This window comes from Bombina bombina, chromosome 1 (assembly GCF_027579735.1).
Source record: "Bombina bombina isolate aBomBom1 chromosome 1, aBomBom1.pri, whole genome shotgun sequence".
In the NCBI taxonomy this organism is placed as follows: Eukaryota; Metazoa; Chordata; class Amphibia; order Anura; family Bombinatoridae; genus Bombina; species Bombina bombina.
Genome location: NC_069499.1, coordinates 1,395,147,846 through 1,395,173,973, shown reverse-complemented (window position 1 = coordinate 1,395,173,973; position 26,128 = coordinate 1,395,147,846). Strand labels below are relative to the sequence as shown.

Below are 26,128 nucleotides of genomic sequence, written 5' to 3'. Positions count from 1 at the left end.
CGGTAAATATATATGACTGACCTATTTGGTCCATTGCAGGGCCATTTTTCCAGTCTATAACAGAGAGCAGAATGACTGTCACCAAACAAAATGATATCTTAAAGGGTCACAGAAAAGTATAAAAACTGTATTATTCTGGGCAGTTACTATAAATGCTGCTTTTATGTTCAAGCTCACAATAAACCAGAAGATTTTGTAATGCTGTATCTAAGCATCTGCACTGGCAGACTTCAAAATCTTATTTTTTTTAACAATAAATCAATCAGTTTTGGGCACTTCGGGTAATACCCATAAAGAGAGAAATCGTGTTCTGTTTGAAGTCCATGAGGACAGATTTTTGGTATATTTTTATGCTTATTGATTCAAACTAAATACAATTAAAGGGATATGAAACCCAAAAATTTTCTTTCGTGATTTAGATAGAGCATGTAATTTTAAACCACTTTATAATTTACTTCTATTTTTAAAAAAATCTTCGTTCTCTTGGTATCTTTTGTTGAAAAGTAGGGACGTATGCTTAGGAGCCGTCACCATTTTTGGAGCACTATATGGCACCAGTTTTGCAATAGTTATCCATTTGCAAGAGCACTAGATGGCAGCACTATTTCCTGCCATGTAGTGCTCCAGATCCCAACCTAGGTATCTCTTCAACGCAGAATATCATGGGAACAAAGCATAAAATACAGCAAAATACAATTTTTGTGTTTCCTATTCCTTTAAGCAAAAATGTAGCAACAAACTCCTAAAAGAAAAAATAATATACTGTACGAATATTTTTTATGTAGCTACTATCTTGAAACAAATATAATTACCTAGGTAACTATAAAACATATATAAAAAAAATAGACTGTTCTAAAATTAAGTATCTAATAATGTATTTATTTGTGTTTGAAAATACAACTTATAAAAGGAGAGATAAAATTACTATTGTTAATATGCTATCAAATATAAGGAGGAAAAACAATATTAGTTTAAAAAAAAGAACCCAGAATGCTTGCCATCTAGTGACTGGGCAAACTGCTGAATAATGTCTGGCCAGACTAAACAGGAGCACAACGCATTTCACGGACACTTTTCCACCAGGTGAGAAGGTGCTCATACCTGGTGAAGATGAATGACCTTGAAATGTGTTGTGTTCCTGTTTAGTTTGGCCAGATATTATCAGGGGTTTGGAGAGAATATTTATAAGACAATATAAATTGTATTCTTGTTTTTTTTGTTTTTTAAACTAATACTGTTTTTTTTCTTTGTATGTTACTAGCCTATGGACAATAGTAATTTTGTGTCTTATGTTTTTATTGTATTTTTAAACACAAAAAAATACTTACATTATTGTATACTTATTTCAAGCCATTCCCGTTTTAGATATAAATATAATTAAGGATTATTATTTTTATGGTGACAATACATTGATGCCTATGCATGACACAGTGTTGCTTTGGAAGTGAATGTTAACGTCAAGCTGCTTGTAACCCTGGAATAAACTATTTGTCACCGTCAACCTTTATAGTTGATGTAGAGGATTTTCCTTCTGTACCAATCTGCAGACTTAACTGAAAAATACATCTGTATTTCCTGATCATTTAAATACACTTGGCTCATAACGTCTCATCTCCCATCTTCGCCAATCTTTCCATTAGAGTTGTTTCCGTTATCATATATTCAGTTCTTAACAAAAGACCCTTTCCTGTACGTTAGTGCTATAATAGACTCCTGTATTAGTATTTTGCCTGTGTAGACACAAGATCATCTCTGCATTTGGGTGACAGACTAGTATAATGAAACATAACACAACCGCCATTTAGCTGGATCTGAGCTAGATCACATCCAAGCGCTCAGTACTTAGAATTGGCGCTGTATGGGGATCCCTTACATTCAACTCAATGAAAGGGACCTAAAAGTTCCTATGCAACGTATATAGCAATTAAAAACTGCTATATGTGATGCTTAAAACAGAAATGCCTATAATCACGTAATCTTCTCATTAAAAATGTGTCAAAGGCACTTCTGCCTCCAGTGCTTTCCCTGCCCTCCAAAAACACATGCCCATATTTATTGGCTGCAACCATGCTAGCAGCCAATCAGAACCAATATAGCAGTATGGACCTGTTGCACAAAATATGTTATATTGCTTTATTAATAATATCAACAGTATTTTTTGACAACATTACTATTATGTACTGTTCTAGATCAATTTTGATACAGCAGTATATTTTAAGGCTTCTTCAGTTTTTTGTAATTGATTTTTAATTTGTTTACTTGTTTACATTGCTATTTTAAACTGGCAAAACATAAAACAGTTTATTTTATGCAAAATAAATAAGTATGCAAAATACATAATAAAAGTGCTTTGCAAAATGTGTTGTGTTTTTTTAACCAACCATAATTAAAACAATTTGGCCAGATTACAAGTGTCGGATTATTTAGTGCTTTGCTTGATCGATTTTGCGTGGGTTAGCACGTATATTACAAGTTGAAAGTTAAACTTTTGCGCACCAGAAAACCTGACACGTGCTTACTTCAGGACTTCGGATATTTCGCAACCGCACTTATTCTCTCCATAGACTTGAAGCTCAGAAGAAAAAACACTTATTACTCATGCTCTCATTCCAATATTCTTCCCATACAGCTAAATTTTATTTTTATTTTAATTAAATATTTCTATAGATATATCTATAAATTCCTATATATCTATTCATATAGATATATAGGTATAGATATATATTTTACATTAAGATTATTAGATATATATAGAAATACATATTTAAAAATAAAAATAGCTTTTTTTTCTATGTGAAGAACATTGGAATGTAAAACATGGGTAACGAGCTTCGGGTTGCGCTCTGTAGGTCTAACTTGGTGCCGGGTTAGCACACATGTATAATTAGTTATCTTAAGGTGTTTTGTTTAATTATTAAGTATTGAAAAAATATTAATAATTATTATAGTTACTATAAAATATACATATATATTCTATTGATTTTTAGAATATTTTAGTACATCTAAAATAATTATTTATATTAATAATTAATGTAAATAATTATTATAGATGTACTAAATTATTCTAAAAAATCCATAGAATATATATATATATATATATATATATATATATATGTGTGTGTGTGTGTATATTTTACAGTATAATTATTATTTTTTAAATATTTTATATATTTACATAAGACGCCTTAAGATAACTAATTCGTCATGTGCGCTAACCCAACACTGCAGTAGACCTAAAACACGCAACCTGGAGCATGTTACACATATTTTACATTCCAATGTTCTTCACATGAAAAAAAAATCTTTTTATTTTAAATATACATTTCTCTATATATCGGATAATGTTATTATATATATATATATATATATATATATATATATATATATATATATATATATATATATATATATATAGTGATATCAATTTAAACATACAAATAACATTTTCCATTCCATTTGAGTGTTAAATATCTGCAGTAAATACTCAGTAAAACAAGTGATCAAATATTATTGTAGAATTATTATTTACACACACACACACACACACACACACACACACACACACACACACACACACACACACATATATATATATATATATATATATATATATATATATATATATATAATTATAGCCCTTTGCAGCCAAATACATGTCTATATACCTTTGAACCCTTATAAAAAATAATATTTATATGAATAATATTTATCATGGTTTAATTTTAATGTATTTATGTTGTGTCTGGTGCAACTTTTATTTTAGCCCTAACCCTTTATTGACGTTGGGTTTCACTAACCCAACGCTCGTTAAGTTCATTTGTCCTCGAGCAAACATGTTTATTTTCAACTGTAATAAGCACACAAATTAATGTGCCCATGATATTTCAATATCATGCGCGCTAACGTTAGCGCACCACTTGCAATCTAGCTATTTAAGGGGAATTACATTTTGAGTTTAATGGAATGGATTCTGACAGTTTAATTCTATGTGATGTACTTAATGATCTTTCATGAACAGAAATAATAAATTCCTATATGACAATCGGCTCTTCTTATTTCCTATAGGATGAGTGCTATAACTACATTAAAGTGTTGGTTCCAAAGGATGACCAAACCCTGATTGCTTGTGGCACTAACTCGTTTAACCCCATGTGTCGAAGCTACAAGGTAAGTGTAACACATTGGTGAAACATCTACAGCTCAGCAGTGCGGCCTATTGAAAATGTCAATGCTCTGGCGAATGTTTATTACCCATAATTCACTTCAACAAAAGCTTCAGTACATATTAAACATAGAAGAAATGTTTACTACTTGATAATACAGTTTAATGAGGTTTTCTGTGCAAAGGCAGAATGTTTGCCAATAATGATCAATAATTCCTAATCCTGTCATAGAAAGAAAAAAAACAAGCTGCAATCAATTAATCATCACTACCAAAACTCCTTGCAAGTGATCCTTCAAATATGTGAATAGATAAAAGTAACTATATAGTAATCAAGGTTTGGTAAATATGGGGGGGGAGGGGTGATACGGCCTTCCAAATCCAGCCTCAGCAATGGGAGCCATGGTGCTAATTTATTGTGCACAGGAGCATGGTCTTGGTAGAACAGCACATTCTGACTCAACTTGCCGGGTATCTTCTCTTTAATTGGGGTGAGCAATATTTCAATCAATTTTCTGTAGTAGTCACCTGCTATAGTCTCTATGCAGCAGGAAGTCAGTCATTAAATTTCCCTCTACATGCCAAAACATAGATGCCATAATCTTGTCATCACTTGCTTGGATAATCGCCTATAGAAGCATTTCTTTAAATTGATGTCAGAAGTTCTTGTGAACTTGCTATCTGCTGATTCTTTTGGTCTGCAATCAACATTCAGAGTACCCATAATGCTGACAATCTTATGTTCCAAACGTCCACTAAAATTTACTTTACTGTGTCATATGACACCCACTGTGGACTGAGCTAATTAGCATATTGTCAATCTTTGGTCACGCATCATCATTAGTGATGTCGCGAACCTAAAAATTTGCGTTTGCGAACGGCGGACACGAACTTCCGCAACTGTTCGCGAACGGGCGAACCGCCATAGACTTCAATAGGCAGTTGAATTTTAAAACCCACAGGGACTCTTTCTGGCCACAATAGTGATGGAAAAGTTGTTTCAAGGGGACTAACACCTGGACTGTGGCATGCCGGAGAGGGATCCATGGCAAAACTCCCATGGAAAATTACATAGTTGATGCAGAGTCTGGTTTTAAGCCATAAAGGGGGCATAAATCACCTAACATTCCTAAATTGTTTGGAATAACGTGCTTTAAAACATCAGGTATGATGTTGTATCGATCAGGTAGTGTAAGGGTTACGCCCGCTTCACAGTGACAGACCAAACTCCCCGTTTAAAGGGACAGTCTACACCAGAATTTTTATTGTTTTAAAAGATAGATAATCCCTTTATTACCCATTTCCTAGTTTTGCATAACTAACACATTTATAATAATATACTTTTAACCTCTGTGATTATCTTGTATCTAAGCCTCTGCAAACTGCCCCTTTTTTCAGTTTTTTTGACATACTTGCAGTCTAGCGAATCAGTGCCTGCTCCCAGATAACTTCTCGTGCACGAGCACAGTGTTATCTATATGAAATACGTGAACTAACACCCTCTAGTGGTGAAAAACTGTTAAAATGCAATCTGAAAGAGGTGGGCTTCAAGGTCTAAGAAATTAGCATATGAACCTCCTAGGTTAAGCTTTCAACTAAGAATACCAAGAGAACAAAGCAAAATTGGTGATAAAAGTAAATTGGAAAATTGTTTAAAATTACATGCTCTATCTGAATCATGAAAGTTTATTTTGGCCTAGACTGTCCCTTTAATGCACCTCAAACTCCCCATTTGCACAAGGTTGGATACCAAGCTAGCCATGTACCGTTCCTTGTCCTCACTGATGTCATTGAAGGTCTCTTCCTCCACCCAGCCACGTACAACACCAAGGGTCCCCGAAAGGTGACAACAAGCCCCCTGGGATGCCTGCTGTGTTTGGTCTTCCACCTCCTCAAAGCCACCTTCCTCCTCTGACTCCTCTTCTTCAGACTCCTCTCTCTGCGTTGCCTCTCTCTGCGTTATTATAAGGTGTGTTAAGTAGTACTATTCCTATCAGTTTAATCCTTGTTACGTCCCCTATCAGGGGACGTGTATATGGCATGGATTTTAGGAACCGGGAGATGGAAAAAGATGCTTGGTCGGTCCTCCTCCTTCAAATTTGGGGCACTGCGCGTGCAATCTACTGTGCCACCAGATATGAGTGGTGTGTTAAGTAGTACTATTCTGATCAGTTTAATCCCTGTTACGTCCCCTATCAGGCAGGCAACTGCAATTAGATTACACAAGCAGACTGATGTTTCACAGTCAAAAAAGTTTTTGTTTTTTTTTAAATTTACTCTACTGTTACACCAGATATAAGTGGTGGCACTGGGCAAGTGGGCCTGGCACACACGCTGGCAGGCAGGCAACTGCAATTAGATTACACTAGCAGACTGATATTTCACAGTCAAAAAAGTTTTTGTTTTTTTAAATTTACACTACTGTTACACCAGATATGAGTGGTGGCACTGGGCAAGTGGGCCTGGCACACACGCTGGCAGGCAGGCAACTGCAATTAGATTACACTAGCAGACTGATGTTTCACACTCAAAAAAGTTTTTTTTTTTTTTTTTAAATTTACACTACTGTTACACCAGATATGAGTGGTGGCACTGGGCAAGTGGGCACAGTATACGCTGTGAGCCTGGCACACACGCTGTCAGGCAACTGCAATTAGATTACACAAGCAGACTGTTTCACAGTCAACAAAGTTTTTTTTTTTCAATTTACACTACTGTTACACCAGATATGAGTGGAGGCACTGGGCAAGTGGGCACAGTATACGCTGTGAGGTGAAAGAAGAAAGAGAGCGCCTCATAGTGCAAATATCTCTGTGCAATATGAAAGTGGAGTGTGATGTTGTCTGGTGGAAAGGTAGGTAGGCAGGCAGGCTAACATTTGCAGCAATCAGTACGCTGACCAGAAAGGTGCAGTGAAGTCCGGTGGGCGTCTCGCTGTCGGGATATCAGACAGACAGGACCCTGGTGATGTTTGGAGCCGTGCTCCACAAGAATCTTCTTTGTGCCGGTGTGGAATAAATCCGTTATAAAAGGGACTAATATAGGCTGATAAAAACGTATCTCAAATGTTTCACAGGTTATAAAAGCTGACAAAGAATGGAAAAGATCCAAACTTGGTAATTAAAAACAAGTTTTAATGGAGCTAATAACGATTTTTTGATCTGAGAAAACGGCCAGGAGCTAGCGGCCGAGAAACGCGTTATTAGCTCCATTAAAACTTGTTTTTAATTACCAAGTTTGGATATTTTCCATTCTTTGTCAGCTTTTATAACCTGTGAGACGTTTGAGATACGTTTTTATCAGCCTATATTAGTCCCTTTTATAACGGATCTATTCCACACCGGGACAAAGAAGATTCTCGTGGAGCACGGCTCCAAACATCACCAGGGTCCTGTCTGTTTTATATCCCGACAGCGAGACGCCCACCGGACTTCACTGCACCTTTCTGGTCAGCGTACTGACTGCTGCAAATGTCAGCCTGCCTGCCTGCACGTTTTTAACGAAATGTGCCACTTCACTTGTGAGTACCTTTCCACCGGACAACATCACACTCCACTTTCATATTGCACAGAGATATTTGCACTATGAGGCGCTCTCTTTCTTCTTTCACCCTATAGATATCTGACTCAACGCCAGCACCAAGAGAAGCAGCCTGACTACACAGGATTTCCTTATTCTTTGAAGATTCTTCAGAAACCACAAACTTTCTGGTTTGCCTTCCTAATATTTGTATGGACTTTCCTATGTTATACAATTTTTTATCACCAGTTAGGTTTTATGTATTTAACCAAAAGAATTATTATACCTTTCTGATCACTGTTTATCACTGATAGTTAGGCACACGCCATTTCTCTTCTATATATCTTGAGAGATACATATGTTTTTTTATTGTTACACATATCTCACCTAAATAAGTTTTCTTTTTAGAATTCTTGCATGCACTCAGAGATTAATATAATTTATTCTGTGATACAGTGTGACACTTTTACACAAACAAATTATCTACCCGTATTGAAGTATTCATATTCCATCACCTCACAACACACACTTTGCATTTTTTTTTCAACATTTTTTGGTGCACCTTATTTTTTTTTTATATCTTGGTATACAATATATATTCCTACAGTATACGCTGTGAGCCTGGCACACATGCTGGCAGGCAGGCAACTGCAATTAGATTACACAAGCAGACTGATGTTTCACAGTCAAAAAAGTTTTTTTTTTTTAAATTTACACTACTGTTACACCAGATATGAGTGGTGGCACTGGGCAAGTGGGCACAGTATACACTGTGAGCCTGGCACACACGCTGGCAGGCAACTGCAATTAGATTACACTAGCAGACTGATGTTTCACAGTCAAAAAAAGTTTAGTTTTTTTGTTAAATTTACACTACTGTTACACCAGATATGAGTGGTGGCACTGGGCAAGTGGGCACAGTATACGCTGTGAGCCTGGCACACACGCTGGCAGGCAGGCAGGCAACTGCAATTTGATTACACGAGCAGACTGATGTTTCACAGTCAAAAAAGTTTTTTTTTTTAAATTTACACTACTGTTACACCAGATATGAGTGGTGGCACTGGGCAAGTGGGCACAGTATACGCTGTGAGCCTGGCACACACGCTACCAGGCAGACAGACAACTGCAATTAGATTACACTAGCAGACTGATGTTTCACAGTCAAAAAAGTTTTTTTTTTCCAATTTACACTACTGTTACACCAGATATGAGTGGTGGCACTGGGCAAGTGAGCCTGGCACACACGCTGGCAGGCAGGCAACTGCAATTAGATTACACTAGCAGACTGATGTTTCACAGTCAAAATAGTTTTTTTTTAAATTTACACTACTGTTACACCAGATATGAGTGGTGGCACTGGGCAAGTGGCTTGGCAGGCAGGCAACTGCAATTAGATTACACAGGAAAAAAAAAAAAATACTGATGTTCCAGCCCTAAAAAGGACTTTTTGGGGTGCTGTCCTTACAGCAGAGATCAGATGAGTCCTTCAGGACTGTAGAGGACACTGAATACACTAGCCTAGCTATCAATTTCCCTATTAAATCAGCAGCAGCTACACTGTCCCTCCTCTCACTAAGAATGCAGCTTCCGAATGAATCTAAAATGGCTGCTGTCCAGGAGCTGGGAGGGTCTGGGAGGGAGGGTCTGCTGCTGATTGGCTGGAATGTGTCTGCAGACTGTGAGATACTGGGTCAAAGTTTACTCAATGATGACGAATAGGGGGCGGATCGAACATCGCATATGTTCGCCCGCCGTTGCGAATGTGAACAAGCTATGTTCGCCGGGAACTATTCGCCGGCGAACAATTCGCGACATCACTAATCATCATATCATTTGAATTTTTTCCACGGTTTCTCAGTGGCAACTGTTTAGGGGTATTTTTACAAGACTTGTTTTCCCAACTTAAACTCCCAACACCAGTATCCTGCAAATATGAAGAAAGACCCTTGAAATTTGACATCTGTACACTCAAACGATATACTATTAGTGCAGTAATGTAAACCCAGAGTTTCTTTTTTCAAGTGTACAACATTTGTGTTCATTTATAACAAACAATAAAATATAAACAGTTACACAAGAACATGATAGATACATAGATTACCAGTGCAACAATCATGTAAAATGGAAAATGACAGTGAGGTTACAAATAAACAGCATTTGCCTGATTAGATTCATCATACTTTTTAGTTGTTTAAGGGAGCACCAAAGAAGTAAACCACAATGTAATTAATCAATAAGAGGTAAGGATATTAACAAACAAAATAACGAACATAAGAACCCGGAGTTTATTAATTAGGATTATGACTTATTGATCTTGCCGGGCAGTTAGGTAGCAGATATTCTATGACTAAACTGTAAAATGTAATGTATAATAAGGAATATATTATATCACCTGGTTTATGTATTTTACAGATCAAAACCCTGGAAAAAGAAGGAGATGATTTTAATGGTCAGGCGAGATGCCCATTTGATGCTAAATACGGCAACCTTGCTCTATTTGCAGGTAAGACAAATTACATTGCTTCTGTTTCCTCTTGTAAAGTTAGTGATGTTTGCTAGGCTGTTTGCTAGGCTGTGCATCAACTCCCTTTTGGTTATGTGTTTGTATGTGTGTAAACGTATGTATGTGCATCTGTGTGTATATATATATATATATATATATATATATATATATATATATATATATATATATATGCATGTATGTGTTTGTGTATATGTGTGTGTATGTTTGTATGTGCATCTGTTTGTGTATATGTGTGCGTATGTTTATATGTGTCCATGTGTGTTTATATGTGTGTGGTTGATTGTCTCTGTGTACAATATATATATATATATATATATATATATATATATATATATATATATATATATATATATATATATATATATATACAGGGAGTGCAGAATTATTAGGCAAGTTGTATTTTTGAGGATTAATTTTATTATTGAACAACAACCATGTTCTCAATGAACCCAAAAAACTCATTAATATCAAAGCTGAATAGTTTTGGAAGTAGTTTTTAGTTTGTTTTTAGTTATAGCTATTTTAGGGGGATATCTGTGTGTGCAGGTGACTATTACTGTGCATAATTATTAGGCAACTTAACAAAAAACAAATATATACCCATTTCAATTATTTATTTTTACCAGTGAAACCAATATAACATCTCAACATTCACAAATATACATTTCTGACATTCAAAAACAAAACAAAAACAAATCAGTGACCAATATAGCCACCTTTCTTTGCAAGGACACTCAAAAGCCTGCCATCCATGGATTCTGTCAGTGTTTTGATCTGTTCACCATCAACATTGCGTGCAGCAGCAACCACAGCCTCCCAGACACTGTTCAGAGAGGTGTACTGTTTTTTCTCCTTGTAAATCTCACATTTGATGATCGACCACAGGTTCTCAATGGGGTTCAGATCAGGTGAACAAGGAGGCCATGTCATTAGATCTTTTATACCCTTTCTTGCCAGCCACGTTGTGGAGTACTTGGACGCGTGTGATGGAGCATTGTCCTGCATGAAAATCATGTTTTTCTTGAAGGATGCAGACTTCTTCCTGTACCACTGCTTGAAGAAGGTGTCTTCCAGAAACTGGCAGTAGGACTGGGAGTTGAGCTTGACTCCATCCTCAACCCAAAAAGGCCCCACAAGCTCATCTTTGATGATACCAGCCCAAACCAGTACTCCACCTCCACCTTGCTGGCGTCTGAGTCGGACTGGAGCTCTCTGCCCTTTACCAATCCAGCCACGGGCCCATCCATCTGGCCCATCAAGACTCACTCTCATTTCATCAGTCCATAAAACCTTAGAAAAATCAGTCTTGAGATATTTCTTGGCCCAGTCTTGACGTTTCAGCTTGTGTGTCTTGTTCAGTGGTGGTCGTCTTTCAGCCTTTTTTACCTTGGCCATGTCTCTGAGTATTGCACACCTTGTGCTTTTGGGCACTCCAGTGATGTTGCAGCTCTGAAATATGGCCAAACTGGTGGCATCTTGGCAGCTGCACGCTTGACTTTTCTCAGTTCATGGGCAGTTATTTTGCGCCTTGGTTTTTCCACACGCTTCTTGCGACCCTGTTGACTATTTTGAATGAAACGGTTGATTGTTCGATGATCACGCTTCAGAAGCTTTGCAATTTTAAGAGTGCTGCATCCCTCTGCAAGATATCTCACTATTTTTGACTTTTCTGAGCCTGTCAAGTCCTTCTTTTGACCCATTTTGCCAAAGGAAAGGAAGTTGCCTAATAATTATGCACACCTGATATAGGGTGTTGATGTCATTAGACCACACCCCTTCTCATTACAGAGATGCACATCACCTAATATGCTTAATTGGTAGTAGGCTTTCGAGCCTATACAGCTTGGAGTAAGACAACATGCATAAAGAGGATGATGTGGTCAAAATACTCATTTGCCTAATAATTCTGCACTCCCTGTATAGCTATATATATTGCTATATTGCTCCATAGTTATGCTTTGGAAGGGGAGCTGTAAAAATGAGGGGGACCCTGCCACAGACATTGTCCTGGGCCCCAGTGAGTTCTAGTTACGCTTCTGCATTCAGTGTTCAGTTTTATTAAGATATCAGTAGAGTTAGAGAGAAAAAAAATAAGACAAGTCTCAGATTTTTTGGGATTCATACTCCGGAAACTCAAAGAACTTTTTAAGCAATAAAGACGCAGTGAGAATTGATGGGGATTAAGCCCAAGGAGGGCAGTAATCCTCTGTAATCCTTAGCTGCACAGAGTCTGGTTAGGGAAAAAGCCTACACAGATTTTAATGCAGCTGTACATATACTGGGATACCTGGTGTTATATGCATTCTCAGGTAGGGAATGTATAATCACATTTCTCTGATTTGCTACACGGATTCAGTAAAATATTACCTTTAAGCATATGTCTGGAAATTGAGACGACAAAGCAGAAATTTAAAAATAGACTTAAATAGACTGACTCACAAACTGAAGTACGTTTCTGTTCTGTTTAATGCATTTGTATCCAATGCACTCAGTCACTCCTGAGCTCTTAATCTTGTGAAATTAAATATTTTGGCACAAAAAGAAAATAATTAATTACATTGTTTAATTAAAGGGCCGCAGACAGATGTATTAGCAGGAATGTAATTAAGGAGTTAACATTTCTCTGTACAGATTATTACATGCTTGTTTATTTTTCATTCTGGCATTAAGGGTTTTAAGGACTTTAGACAGTGATGTAGATTTATTATGTTGCAAAAAACATGTTTGAGAAGAGCAGTATGGACTATTATTATTATTTTGTGTGTGTGTGTATAAAATGTTGTGGTGCTTAAATAGCTCCACTAACATAAAGGGACAATAAACAATTTGAGATTGTGATATATAATGATTAAATATGCATTCTAAAACAACTTTGTAATACACGTTCATTCTTTATTTTGCCCCCTTTTACTGTAATCAAACTCTGAAAACACCCTGGATAGTGTTTGCTGATTGGTGGCTACGTGTAGCCGCCAATCGGCAAACACTACCCATGTGCTGAACCAAAGATGGGCCGGCTCATAAGCTTGCATCCTGGCTTTTTCAAATAAAGATACCAAGAGAACGAAGAAAAAATAATAGGAGTAAATTAGAAAGTTGCTTAAAATCGCATGCTCTGAATCATAAAAGAAAAAAAATTGGGTTCAGTATCCCTTTAAGCATTTTATTGAATGGAATCAGCCACCAAATGAAAATGCAAGAAAAGACAAAATGACTCCTTTTTGGTGAGTTGTGGTGTTCTATAAAGAAGGTAAAAGAACCAGGAAATAAAATAAACAACATGTAGTTGGGCTCATTCCAGCATAAATAACACATGCAGAATCTATGATGTAAAATCTATGATGTATCTATGATGCCACAAAACTATTTATACAGCCAGTTAGCACATCTAGGCAAGTATACCCGCTTACTTCTACCCAGATGTACTCTGTTAATATTGTTACCAATGTACCAGAGAACTTTGGCTCAGAGATGCTAATGAGTTATACATCTCATGCTTTTTGCTTCCTGTACTGTGTTTAACCACAGCAATCCCCTTATGAACTAAATAAACTATTTGTGGACAGTCGTTTCAAGCTCATTAGCTCTGATCTGTAGAAGATAGGTTTGCTTTGCTTTTAAGTGAAGCTTATTTCCAGGGGAAAAACAATATTCATTTAAGTTATGTTGGAGATAAAAGCATGCGATTAGAATCCCCCATCTCATAAAAGTAAGAGCCACAAAAAGTATTGTATAGCCAGTTAGCAAGTATTTCTACATGGCTCTGATAATTAGGTAATTTATTTATTAATAATAACAGTAATAATACTAATAATATTTTAACCAATGAAAAATTAATCATTTGACTAATGCTCTTGTTTTACTATATCTCTGGCCCTGTTTACAGTATATGACAGTATAAATAAGGGCCATAGAAGACTGTATGTAAGGCAAGGCAAGATAGCCTGGAGGTGTAATGTGTTGTATCCACTCAGTAGAACATACTTCATTTTTCAGACGCTTGTCATTCATATTAATATAACATAGGTTTTTTTGTTCCCTTCATTTTCTTGATTTATTATTTACAAATTGCTAAAATGATTTATCCCTGTATGCAAATGTCCTAATCTGCTAATGAGCCGTTATTACAATTCATTAACCACAAATATTTTCATTCTACATTGATATGCATAGTGGGTTATTGGTAACAGGAGTTTTATTTGTAATGGAGACTTTACGCAGACAAGAATGATGAACAGAAATGCTTCAAATAGAGTGTGGGAGTTTTTTTTTCCCTTTTTAATTTCTGCCTTTGGCTACAAACCCATTTTCTTTGCATTTAACCCCATTTTACAGTTGAGCATTTAAACTGCAGCACATAAACCTTAGTGCCTGTAGACTGCAGTAAATAGTTCAACAACACAGTTTTATACTAACTTACTAAAATCTAAAGCGTTGCCCTTATTTTTGTGTCTGCGTTCTCTATAATTCTCTCTGTGGGATATACATGAGAATGCTTTGAAATATTTATATCAGTTCTATATTGCAAGGTCTCACAGCTAGGACCCTCCAGATAAACTGAAGAGATCTCTAGAGGAAAAAAACAACTTTATTATTGCTAAAATGAATGTATTTCATTTGCATTGTTAAGAAAATGGGAATTTTTCAACATGAACACTGCTGCTTGTGAGACAATAACAAATACATTGATTGAGCCACAGCTGGGTCTATAATTCTTACTGCTTTGTAATTTTATAGGAACATTAATGAGATCCAATGTTGAAAAAGTTCCACTATTACAAACAATCAAACAGGGATTGCTGGTACATAAAACACTGTAATGCAACATTACATGTGGTTATGACATAGAAAATAAACTATCGCTGGGTGTACACTGTGCTGGGCTAACTGTTTGAGTTAGTGCTACAATAGCCTGAAGCAAGTTTGCAAGTAGTGTTTCTACCGGATGCCACATTCTGCTGCTTACAAATCTCTTCTCTCTGGCTCTCTAGATGGAAATTTATACTCTGCAACGGTAGCCGATTCCCAGGCCAGTGATGCCGTTATATATCGCAGTATAGGGGAGAAGAGTCTCCAGCTCAGGACAGTAAAATATGATTCCAAATGGCTTAGAGGTAAGGCCTGGGATTTATTGTCCCAGCTGCTTATCTCTTTATGTGTCATGACTGTCAGTACAATCTAGCTATGGCATGCCTTTCCTTTCTGGGTATGGCTGTCTCTCCTTTCTGGGTATGGCTGTCTCTCCTTTCTGGGTATGGCTGTCTCTCCTTTCTGGGCATGGCATGCCTTTCCTTTCTGGGCATGGCTGTCTCTCTTTTCTGGGCATGGCATGCCTTTCCTTTCTGGGCATGGCTGTCTCTCCTTTCTGGGCATGGCTGTCTCTCTTTTCTGGGCATGGCATGCCTTTCCTTTCTGGGCATGGCTGTCTCTCCTTTCTGGGCATGGCTGTCTCTTCTCCCTCTTCTTCATGGCTGTCTCTCCTTTCTGGGCATGGCTGTCTCCTTTCTGAGCTTGGCTGTCTCTCCTTCCTGGGAATGGCTGTCTAATTTCCTTCCCTTGTAATTTATATTTCTCCCTCTTTTTATGGCAGTTTCTCCTTTCTAGTCATGGCTGTCATTACTTTCTGGGCATTGCTGCTTCTACTTCCTTTTCATCACTGTCTCTCCCTACTTCCCATGGCTTATTCTCCTTCCTAGGCATAGCTGTATCTTCTATCACTGTCTCTCCTTCCCAACTATTGTCGACTTTCATTCCTAATTATTGATTTTCCTCCTTTTGTTTTGGCTTCTTTATAATCTTTGCTGTCTCTGTGTTCTCAGTTTATGACCTTCTTTCTCCTCCTTAACCCTGTTGTGTTTTTCCTATCTCTCCTTATTTGCCTAAACTTTCTACACACCTTTACCTTAGCCACAGTGTTTCCCAACTGCGGTCCTCAAGTACCCCCAACAGTCCTAGTTTTCATTATAGCTGAACTAGAGCACAGGTGAAATAATCAGCTGATGGATGAGAGCAGGTTGGTTACTGATCAGCTGATTACTTCACCTGTGTACTGGTTCAGCTATAATGAAAACCAGGACTGTTGGGGGTACTTGAGGACCTCGGTTGGGCAATACTTCTTAGCAGCTTATTTAATGCTGAGTTATGGTTTTTTCACTTGTTGTTTTCATCATTCTCTCCATTTCATTTTTTCCATTCTGGCTGTGTAACAATGTTTTTTTTTTTTGGTATTGAGCTGTGGGAATAGTTTATGTAACATATCAATAATTTGTTCCTTTTTTATTTAACCTGATGGTTGTCACAGGGGGCAGCGGTGCATTAAATAGGGATAAATGGAATGGCTCAACATGCACTGAACTCTTTTTTTCCCCCTAAAACAGAACCACACTTTATCCATGCTGTGGAATTTGGAAATTATGTTTATTTCTTCTTCCGGGAAATATCAATGGAATATACCACACTGGGAAAGGTATGTGTTTCTTCAACTCTTATTGTAAACAACAGTTTGTTAATCTTTAGTAATTATCATTTCTTACTAACATTTGAAAAAAAATGGTTTAAAACAATCAATTAAGCAGGTTAGAAGATTATTGACCACGCCCACCAGGAGTTCCTAAATGAACACACTCCTATGCAAACGAGCGTGAACTCACCATAAAGTATTCACATAGACACAGTATTTCAGCAAATATTAACTATTTATTTTATACATTACACACCATATTTTAAAAAAGATTGTACATTCACTCTCATAATAGAACATGTTTAAAATGCATGACTGATTCCTAAGACAATTATCTAAATGGACAGTAGGCCAAAACAAAGACTGTCCCAAGAGGATAGGGACAAATGGTAATCATAGTATGGAGTGACTTTGAATAGAAAAGGAAATAGCTGATCTAGGACTACCTTCGTGCTAAATGTACTAAAGATGGTATATTGTAATGTATGTGTCCTTCACATTCAAAACGCTGCACATAGAGAGAAATAGCATTCAAGCTAAAATTTGCCATCCTAAAATTATTTGAGGGACCCCACAGTAGTGCTGAGACTTGTTAGATAATCTCGCCAGAGTGCAGAGACCATTGCACCCTCTGTGAGATAACTGCAATTATACATTTGATTAGTTGCTCATTGCACCAAGCCCTCTGCTACCTAATAGATGTAACATTTTTATTTATTTATTTTCTTTTTAAATAAGTGTAAAGGGAGCAAAAAGCTTCTTATTTATGTAAAGTATTTTGCCCTCCGTTATACTAATGTAGCTTAAAAAAACTTTCTAAAAATGTTACTTGATTTTGGGACAGGACATATTACAAGCCTAAAGTATCTGCACTATCCGTATGAAATCCCACGTAATAAAACCGGAGATCTATTCTTATCTCATCTCCAAGTCCTAAACAGAATTACAAACAAATTACAAATTGCAGCTCAGCTGCCAGACCTGGGTGAGCCTGATAAAATGAAAATAGCCGTTCGATAAAAGCCACATGATAGACCTTATCTGCTCATCTGCCTTCAGCCAAAGGGTAGGCTGCCTAGCTGTACTAAGGCACTTAACAGGGAAATGAGTGAGTTGGGTGCCTGGAATCAGGTTGTCAACATCATTATCAGCAAGAAACACAGCCTACGGGATACATTGTCCAACGCTGCATCATAGGATACTGTGGAACTAGAGCTGTAATCAGTGGTGCTAGTGATAACGAGTTTTCAGATACAGCACTATAAGAAGTAGAGTCATGGAATAATCTACCAGTAGAGGTAGCATATGTTTTAGTACAGAAAATTATTTAAATAGGGCACAGGGTTTTATAGGGCATGAGCAGATGAGATTTTACACCTTACGAATTGGGGGTACAAAATTGTATTATAGGATGTACTGAAGGGGGGCTAAATATTTTTATATTACTATTTTCCATCATGTACAATCCTTTTGAGAAGATCACAAAAGATGCAAAAACCGGACTCACAAGATTTAGAGCTGTTGATACCTTTGAGAATTGAAGGGGTTACAACCATGTTTGGCGTTGCTTAGCAACCTACCTAGGACTTCGACTGGCCATGAGCAGGCTCAGGTTTATCCTAGAATTTTACTTCTAGCTTCTAACATTTAGCATTATTCAGCATACATATTCATGTGAACACATTTGTCTGACACTTGAGTATATGTGTACTTCATTATTAATATTCTTGCTGGCCTAATTATGAAATAAATTGGTCAATCTTGGGATATTCATTTATTATCCATGCACTTTTTATAAGATTTATCATATTTTATTCAAAACTTTCTTGATACTACATTGACTTACACCTACCCTTACTCTTAAACACACACTTTCTAGACACATTTTCTTTATTTGTTTGCACCATTTACTGTCCACTATCACATCAGAAAAAAAAAAACCTGTTAGTCCTTTGTGCGGTCAAAATGCACAGCAAACTATTAACAGGCAACGCATTTTAGCTCTTCTTGGAAGTAAATAGGTTAAATAACAATCCTATAGAACTTTATCTTAGTAATGTCTCTGCTCTCTCTAGGTAACGTTCTCACGAGTAGCTCGTGTCTGTAAGAATGATATGGGAGGATCTCCCAGAGTCCTAGAGAAGTACTGGACATCTTTTCTAAAAGCACGCCTTAACTGTTCAGTGCCCGGAGACTCCTTCTTTTATTTTGATGTGCTTCAATCTATCAGCGATATTCTTACCATCAACAATCGCCCTGCAGTGATTGGAGTGTTTGGTACTCAGGCCAACAGGTATTTATTCTGTCTACTAAAACTTTGAACTCTGGGATTTAGGGAAAACTATTGATTTATAGACAACTTAATGTCCATTAATAAATCTGCGACAAAAATTAGACACTCCTAAGTAATAAGATTGTATCTAGAAAGCTTTGATATAGCTTGTAGAAGATTTAAGTTTCAGTAGTATTTTTGCAATATACTGTATATGTTTATAACTCGTAGTAATAGCTTTTACTGCGTGTTGGCGACACAGCATATGCTAATAGAGACTATGATTGCAAGCTTTGAAATAAACGGTGTAATTTCTCCGAAAAGTGAATTCCAAGGTGGAATTAAAAAATCCTTTGTATTAGAGAGGGGTGTGCTGAATGTAACATAGGTAAAATATATGTAAGAGATCTCTAACATCTTAAAAGCTTGTGCAGTCCAAAATGAATATTATGGGCCACCAAAAATGTCTGTTTTGTAATCTCTCAGGGGCCAACACTGTACCAGGTTACATTAAAGTGATAGGTCATATTTAAAATGTGTATGAGTGCCTTTCAATGTTAAATAGAAGCATTTTTTAAATCTAGTTCAATTAGCTTGTAAAATGTATTACTGTTTTTCAGTGGCATAATTACATATGGTGTGAGAGCCCATGCACCAGCATTCGAACACCGCACCTTCTTAGAGAGTCATGGGGGCCCGTGTTTCTGGCGAGTCTTCAGACTCGCCAGAAACAACAGTTATGAAGCAGCGGTCTAAAGACCGCTGCTCCATAACCCTGTCCGCCTGCTCTGATGAGGCGGACAGGAATTGCCGGAAATCAACCCGATCGAGTACGATCGGGTTGATTGACACCTCCCTGCTGGCGGCAATGTTAAAGGCGGAGAGCGTATTGCTCTCCGCATTCAGCGAGGTCTTGCGGACCTGATCCGCACTGTCGGATCAGGTCCGCAAGACCTTTGATAAATAGGCCCCATGGTGTTAAATACTGGTGCACAGGCTGTCACAGCATATTTGTGTATGCCTCTGGAAAAAAATAATAATAATAATGAGTTTTACTTAAGTATTTTTGCTAATGGTAATATATTGCAAAAATCCTTCGATTTAAAATTGAAATGCACCCATGCATAGTTCAGTTTTTGCCTTTCTATCCCTTTAATAAAAATCTATCAATATTTATAAGTAATACCAATTGGCCCCAGATAAAACTGCATATTACAAAGTAATGTCACATACATAGTAATGGTGAATGATGCCTGATCATTTTATCTTATACAAAGCAATGATGACCGATGTTACTGCCTAGTACAAAATAATGATGAATGAGCCTATATAATGTTGCTTGATACAAAGTAATGATTACTGCACGAGGCAGAATTATCTAGTCTCAATCATCAGTTCTTACTATCAGGAATGATAATAATGACTGATACTTTATGATAATATCTGATACAAAAGTAATGAGGATTGAGATCAGATTATATAGTATGATACAAATTAATGATGACTGGTACCCCAGGTAATTATGCAGGATACAGAGTAATAATGACTGATACCAGATCATTCAGATGATACAATGTCATGATGACTGATACCAAGTACTATAGCTGATTTAGCTATGACCATTTCTAAGAAATTAGGAGAAATGGAATGTGGCTGTCACTACATATAACAATAAATAACAGTACATTTTAATTCAGTAATTTGTTAGGAAATCTTCTTACTACACAATGTCCCTTGGGGTTGATCACAATCCTATAGACAAACTTATCTAATGGTTTTCAAGAGAACAGCAACTTTTAAAGTCTATGGAGATTTTTGTAGATAAATCATTTGATCATTTTCTTTCTTAACAATTGTGATTGACTCCAGGAAAGGGATTAAATATAGATTTAAAGGGACAGTAAAGACTTTGAGATGTTTACATAAAAGGGTAAATAAAATATGTTTGCAATATAGTTTCATAATTTATTTTGCCCCCATTTCAGGTAATTTAGCTCTGGAAATTGAGCTATTTCTAACTCTGAGCTTCAAATGCATCCTGCTGACTTATCAAGGCTAACCCTGCTACATATATGTCCCTAATTGGAATGATCACATAACAACTGTTAAACAATGTACTTTATACTAACTGTATGACTGTGGCTAGCCTTGTTGTCTGTTGTCTAAATCCTACACTGGCTCCTCGAAATAAGGCAGGCAAATGTTGGGTGGGGTTTGGCAATTCAAAAACGATTGCAGTAAAAAGAATGTTAATTTGTTTTAAAAACATTAAGACTTTGCTGATATCTTATTCTATAGCAACACAACAGAAATGCCTTATAATTAAAAAGGGCAAGATTACAAGTAGCGCCTTATGAGTTTTTCGCGTGCGATATGGTCTTTTCTCAATAAATTTCCATTGCGCAGCTATTACAAGTCTTGAAAAATTGCAATTGCGGATGCGCATTCACCATTTTCGCAACAATCCTTTTGGCGCTCGAAGAGCTGTAGTTAAGAGTTTAGGGCAACATAAAAGTTTCACAAAACACATAAAAAATACATTACAAAGTACACTTACTCATATTAACAATGTCTAATAAAAAATATTTTAAAAATATTAGTTATTAGTTATAAGGGCTCAAAGATATGAGATCTCGGGCAGCAGATGCAGGGATTTTACATTGACGTACAGACACATACATAAACATGCATTTATAGGTATAGACATATGTTTAACTATGGAGATAATGAAAAGATTTCACATTACAATCTTATGCACATTAAACAATATCTCAGATGTATTTTGAAAGCGATATTCGCATATAGATCTCGAGATATCTAGACATATATATATTCATATACATATCTCGCTATATATAGATATATCAGTCAAAAAATCATCACATATATAGAGAAATATTTATTTCGAAATAAATAGAACATATTACGTTACGAAAACATTTTTGCAATAGGAAATATTTGCATTTTCATGTACACTTTTTGAGGAGAATACATCATGGGCTTTGCGCAACATATTAGGGTTTTTGTGTGTGTTTTTTTTCTTTTTGTCTTCTCCACTGACTTCTATGGGGAATACGTGAACGAGCACCAATTTGGCTGTTTGGATTACGTGGCTTAACGCACGCAAAATAAGTTATTTTCCAACTTGTAATAGCTGCCCAACCCCAAATGCGAAAAAGCCATAAAGCATGCAGTGTTTTGGCAACTGATTTGCCTCGCGACTTGTAATCTTGCCCAAAGTGTTTACTGTCCCTTTAAAGTCCAATTTGGTCGCCACAAATGGTTGCAGCTCCTTAGCAGGACACAGCCCGTTTGCCAATCAGGAGTGGCATACGCACATAGCTACCAATCACAGGCCATAGCCTGCTCAGCAGCAAACATAACTCTATAGTTAACCCTTTTGCAGGTGGTTAAATACATACTTTGCAAGTGATGACTTAGAGGATTTTATTATTACGTTACAATGTTCTATAAACTATGAACAAATAACAAAGACTAAGAAAACATCATAATGAGCAATAAAATGTTAACACAAGTTATACAATATAGCAAAGCAGTACAACATATTGGCAAAAGACCAATAAACAGCCGTTCTCACACACCTGCCATTGCTGTTATCCAATTACATCTGTATAAAATAATTCCCCAAAGCTCCATAAAGCTCCCTAGAAAAGCAATAGCATTGCACAGGGAAATAAGCGCGCACGAAAACCATCAACAATAGTAGAACAGAAAAAAGAATATGACAGAAGAAGGAAAAAGAAATGAAAGATTGCAACTCCCATTAATGCATTAGGTAACCACGGCAGATAGGCAAAACCTAAACTCAGAAGGGCTATGAAACACAAATTGAGTGCTGGGAAAGTTCAGCGGCAGATTTACTGCCGGCCTCTGTGCTAGTAGACAAAACATAATAAAGACGGGCCAATAAATTACAAGCTTTAAAGAAAACCGCAGGTAATGTGGGGCAATATATTATGGCCAAAGAAAGCACGCTCAAACGTAGACATGGATAGAGCATCTTATTCCCAAGTAATGAGAATGAGAAACTCTGTGTTGTGGATGTTATCCAGGAAGCTATTGCGAAACGTTGTACGACGGTAATAATTTTCTGCTGCTGGACATAAAGCTTTTCATTAGTATGTTTCCCAGGATCATAAATGCACTCTCTCATTAAGGCAGTTAATGCAGTCTCCCCTGTGATTGCACGGTTTTGCGAATGCTTTTCCTTGAAGCCTGTGCGTTGTCTAGAAAAGCAATTCTCAGAGTCCCATCGGCTCTCATACGCAGCCCTCTGGATTCACAAATAATTTAAAGAGCTATGCAGTGTGAGATCAGTTCTTGTCTTATTAATAGTTGGAGGATTATTCTTTTATTTTATTTTTTAATTTTATCAAATATAGAGGAGATGAGTGTTTGAGGTGGCAAAGGTAGAATGTTCCAATATAATCTGTACTTATCCATTTTACCTTTGTATGATATTGTAGACAACACAGAAACTAGTGAATCTGCACTGTAAAATGTATTTCCTCTTGATATGTTTCCAATGACTTGTTGTTCCGTGCTGCATAGTATTCAATATATTAGAAAATGTTAATTCATGTTTATTTTTATATTTGTTATTTGCTTGTTAAAACCATCATTTTTCTCAAGGGCATGTCTGTTTAAATAGACAGAGCTGCTCATGTTATCACTATATTCCTTAATAATATCGAAAAGCTTATTATGGATTGATATTCAGTGAGCAAAACCAACTATTTCAGATATGGGAATCTCTCACCTACCACTGGGAGTTTAACTACTGCTATTGTCTCCTATTTACAAAGGATGCAGCAGTAATTATATTTATTCATACAATTTTATATAATTCAGCAAGTAAAATTAGTCATTGGAAACACATTATAGGGGAAGAAATTTACAGCAGAATGTCCCTTTAAAAATCCAACGCTTATTCGTTAAGTCCTGTTAAACCCTGTGACTCCCATAGAGAGCTACAACACAGTGCGTGACAATAGTTTGCAACCCCTTTTTGGTGACCAAGTGAAGCTTATTTCTGGATCTATATAAGAAATCATGGATTTGTGAAACTTAAAAGGAATATTAAATTATTTTTAAAAAAAATAAATTATTTTTTGCATCTCAGAAGATTTTCTTTTAGTTTATATTACAGTTTGTTACTGTTCACTGATAGAGTTGTGGGATTTGTCCTTATTATTGTCTGTGGTCTTTTCTCACATCCTGCTTCATAAGATATTTTAGTGTTACTGTAGGTTTTATGCCCATAATCATTTAATCATAAGCCTAGGAGTTGTCTCATGTGTTCAGTCAATAACTCAAGCACTGATTGAGAAATTAAAGGGATAGTAAAGTCCAAATTAAACTTTCATGATTCAGATAGGGCATATAATTTTAAACAACTTAAATTCACTTTTATCATCAAATATGCTTTGTTCTCTTGTTATTTTTAGTTGAAAGCTAAACCTAGGTAGGCTCATATGCTTATTTCTAAGCCCTTGAAGGCCGCCTCTTATCTGAATGCATTTGACAGTTTTTCACAGCTAGAGGGCGTTAGTTCATGTGTTTCATATAAATAACATTGTGCTCATGCACGTTGAGTGCATGAGCACTAATTGACTGAAATGCAAGTCTGTTTAAAGATCTAAGATAAGAAGGCAGTCTGCAGAAGCTTTAGATACAAGGTAATTTCAGAGGTAAAAAGTATATTAATATAACAGTGTTGATTATGCAAAACTGGGGAATGGTAAATAAAGGATTATCTATTTAAACAATAACATTTTTGGTGTTTACTATCACTTTAAAACTACCTACACACTCTAAAAGAAATCCATTTAGTGGTAGATGATAAAGAGCACCGAGTTTATTGTCTTGTTCGTTTGCAGTATTACAGGCTCCGGAGTCTGCTCTTTTTATATGGATGAAATTGAAAGGGTCTTCAATGGGAAATTTAAAGAGCAGAAGACCACAGAATCTGCCTGGACACCAATACCAGAAGAAAAGGTCCCAACACCAAGGTAAATTGACCTAGTACTATAATTAGCAAACTAAAGAGATGCAAGTGGGAGATGCATCTCTAAACTGTGTGTCTTCCCCAGGCCTGGTTCTTGCGCAGGTTTCGGGCAAGCTTCATCCTACAAGACATCAAATGAGTTTCCAGATGATATGCTGCTGTTCATCAAATCATACCCGCTGCTAGACGAGGCGGTGCCATCTGTCACAGAGACTCCTTGGTTTACAAAGACCACAAGCAGGTAAAGAAATGAAGGACAACGTATGAGCATCAACTGTTATTCGCAATATGTGTTTGTAGAGTCTGTAGTAAACCAATTCTATATTTCTCTTGTTAAGTGTATCCAGTCCACGGATCATCCATTACTTATGGGATATTAACTCCTCCCCAACAGGAAGTGCAAGAGGATTCACCCAGCAGAGCTGCTATATAGCTCCTCCCCTAACTGCCATTACCAGTCATTCTCTTGCACCCAACGAATAGATAGGATGTGTGAGAGGACTGTGGTGATTATACTTAGTTTCATACCTTCAATCAAAAGTTTGTTATTTTATAATAGCACCGGAGTGTGTTATTCCTTCTCTGGTAGAATTTGAAGAAGAATCTACCTGAGTTTTTCTATGATTTTAGCCGGAGTAGTTAAGATCATATTGCTGTTTCTCGGCCATCTGAGGAGAGGTAAACTTCAGATCAGGGGACAGCGGGCAGATTAATCTGCAAAGAGGTATGTAGCAGCTTATTATTTTCTGACAATGGAATTGATGAGAAAATTCTGCCATACCGATATAATGTAAACTCAGCCTTAAATGCAGTAGCAGCAACTGGTATCAGGCTGTCATGTATGTATATTTTGCACTTCAGTATTCTGGGGAATGGCACTTCACTGGAATTATACTGTATGCATAAAACTTTAGCCTAATTTGCAGGGACTAGCAACAGGCTTTTTAATAACACTCAATTTATTAATGTTAAACGTTTTTTGCTGGCATGTAAAATCGTTTAATTTTCTGAGGTACTGGGTGAAAAAATGTTTTGGGCACTATTTTTTTCCACTTGGCAGTCGTTTTATTTAATTTATGACAGTTTACTGATCTCTCTCACTGTTATGTGTGAGGGGGAGGGACCTTTTTTGGTGCTTTTGCTACGCATCAAAAAATTCA

The 26,128-nt window shown here is 36.6% G+C and overlaps 1 protein-coding gene across 7 annotated transcripts in view; it reads left to right on the top strand.

Annotated features, from left to right (window-relative positions):
- Window positions 1-26,128, top strand: part of SEMA6C (semaphorin 6C) — a 319,680-nt gene that overhangs the window by 239,067 nt on the left and 54,485 nt on the right. For all 7 annotated transcript variants that reach the window (XM_053704899.1, XM_053704904.1, XM_053704930.1 and 4 more), the window contains 7 exons: window positions 4,066-4,167; window positions 10,097-10,187; window positions 15,200-15,322; window positions 16,586-16,674; window positions 18,744-18,961; window positions 24,841-24,972; window positions 25,054-25,209. In XM_053704899.1, coding sequence (XP_053560874.1) covers window positions 4,066-4,167; window positions 10,097-10,187; window positions 15,200-15,322; window positions 16,586-16,674; window positions 18,744-18,961; window positions 24,841-24,972; window positions 25,054-25,209 — 911 coding nt within the window. The remainder of the gene's footprint in view (window positions 1-4,065; window positions 4,168-10,096; window positions 10,188-15,199; window positions 15,323-16,585; window positions 16,675-18,743; window positions 18,962-24,840; window positions 24,973-25,053; window positions 25,210-26,128) is intronic.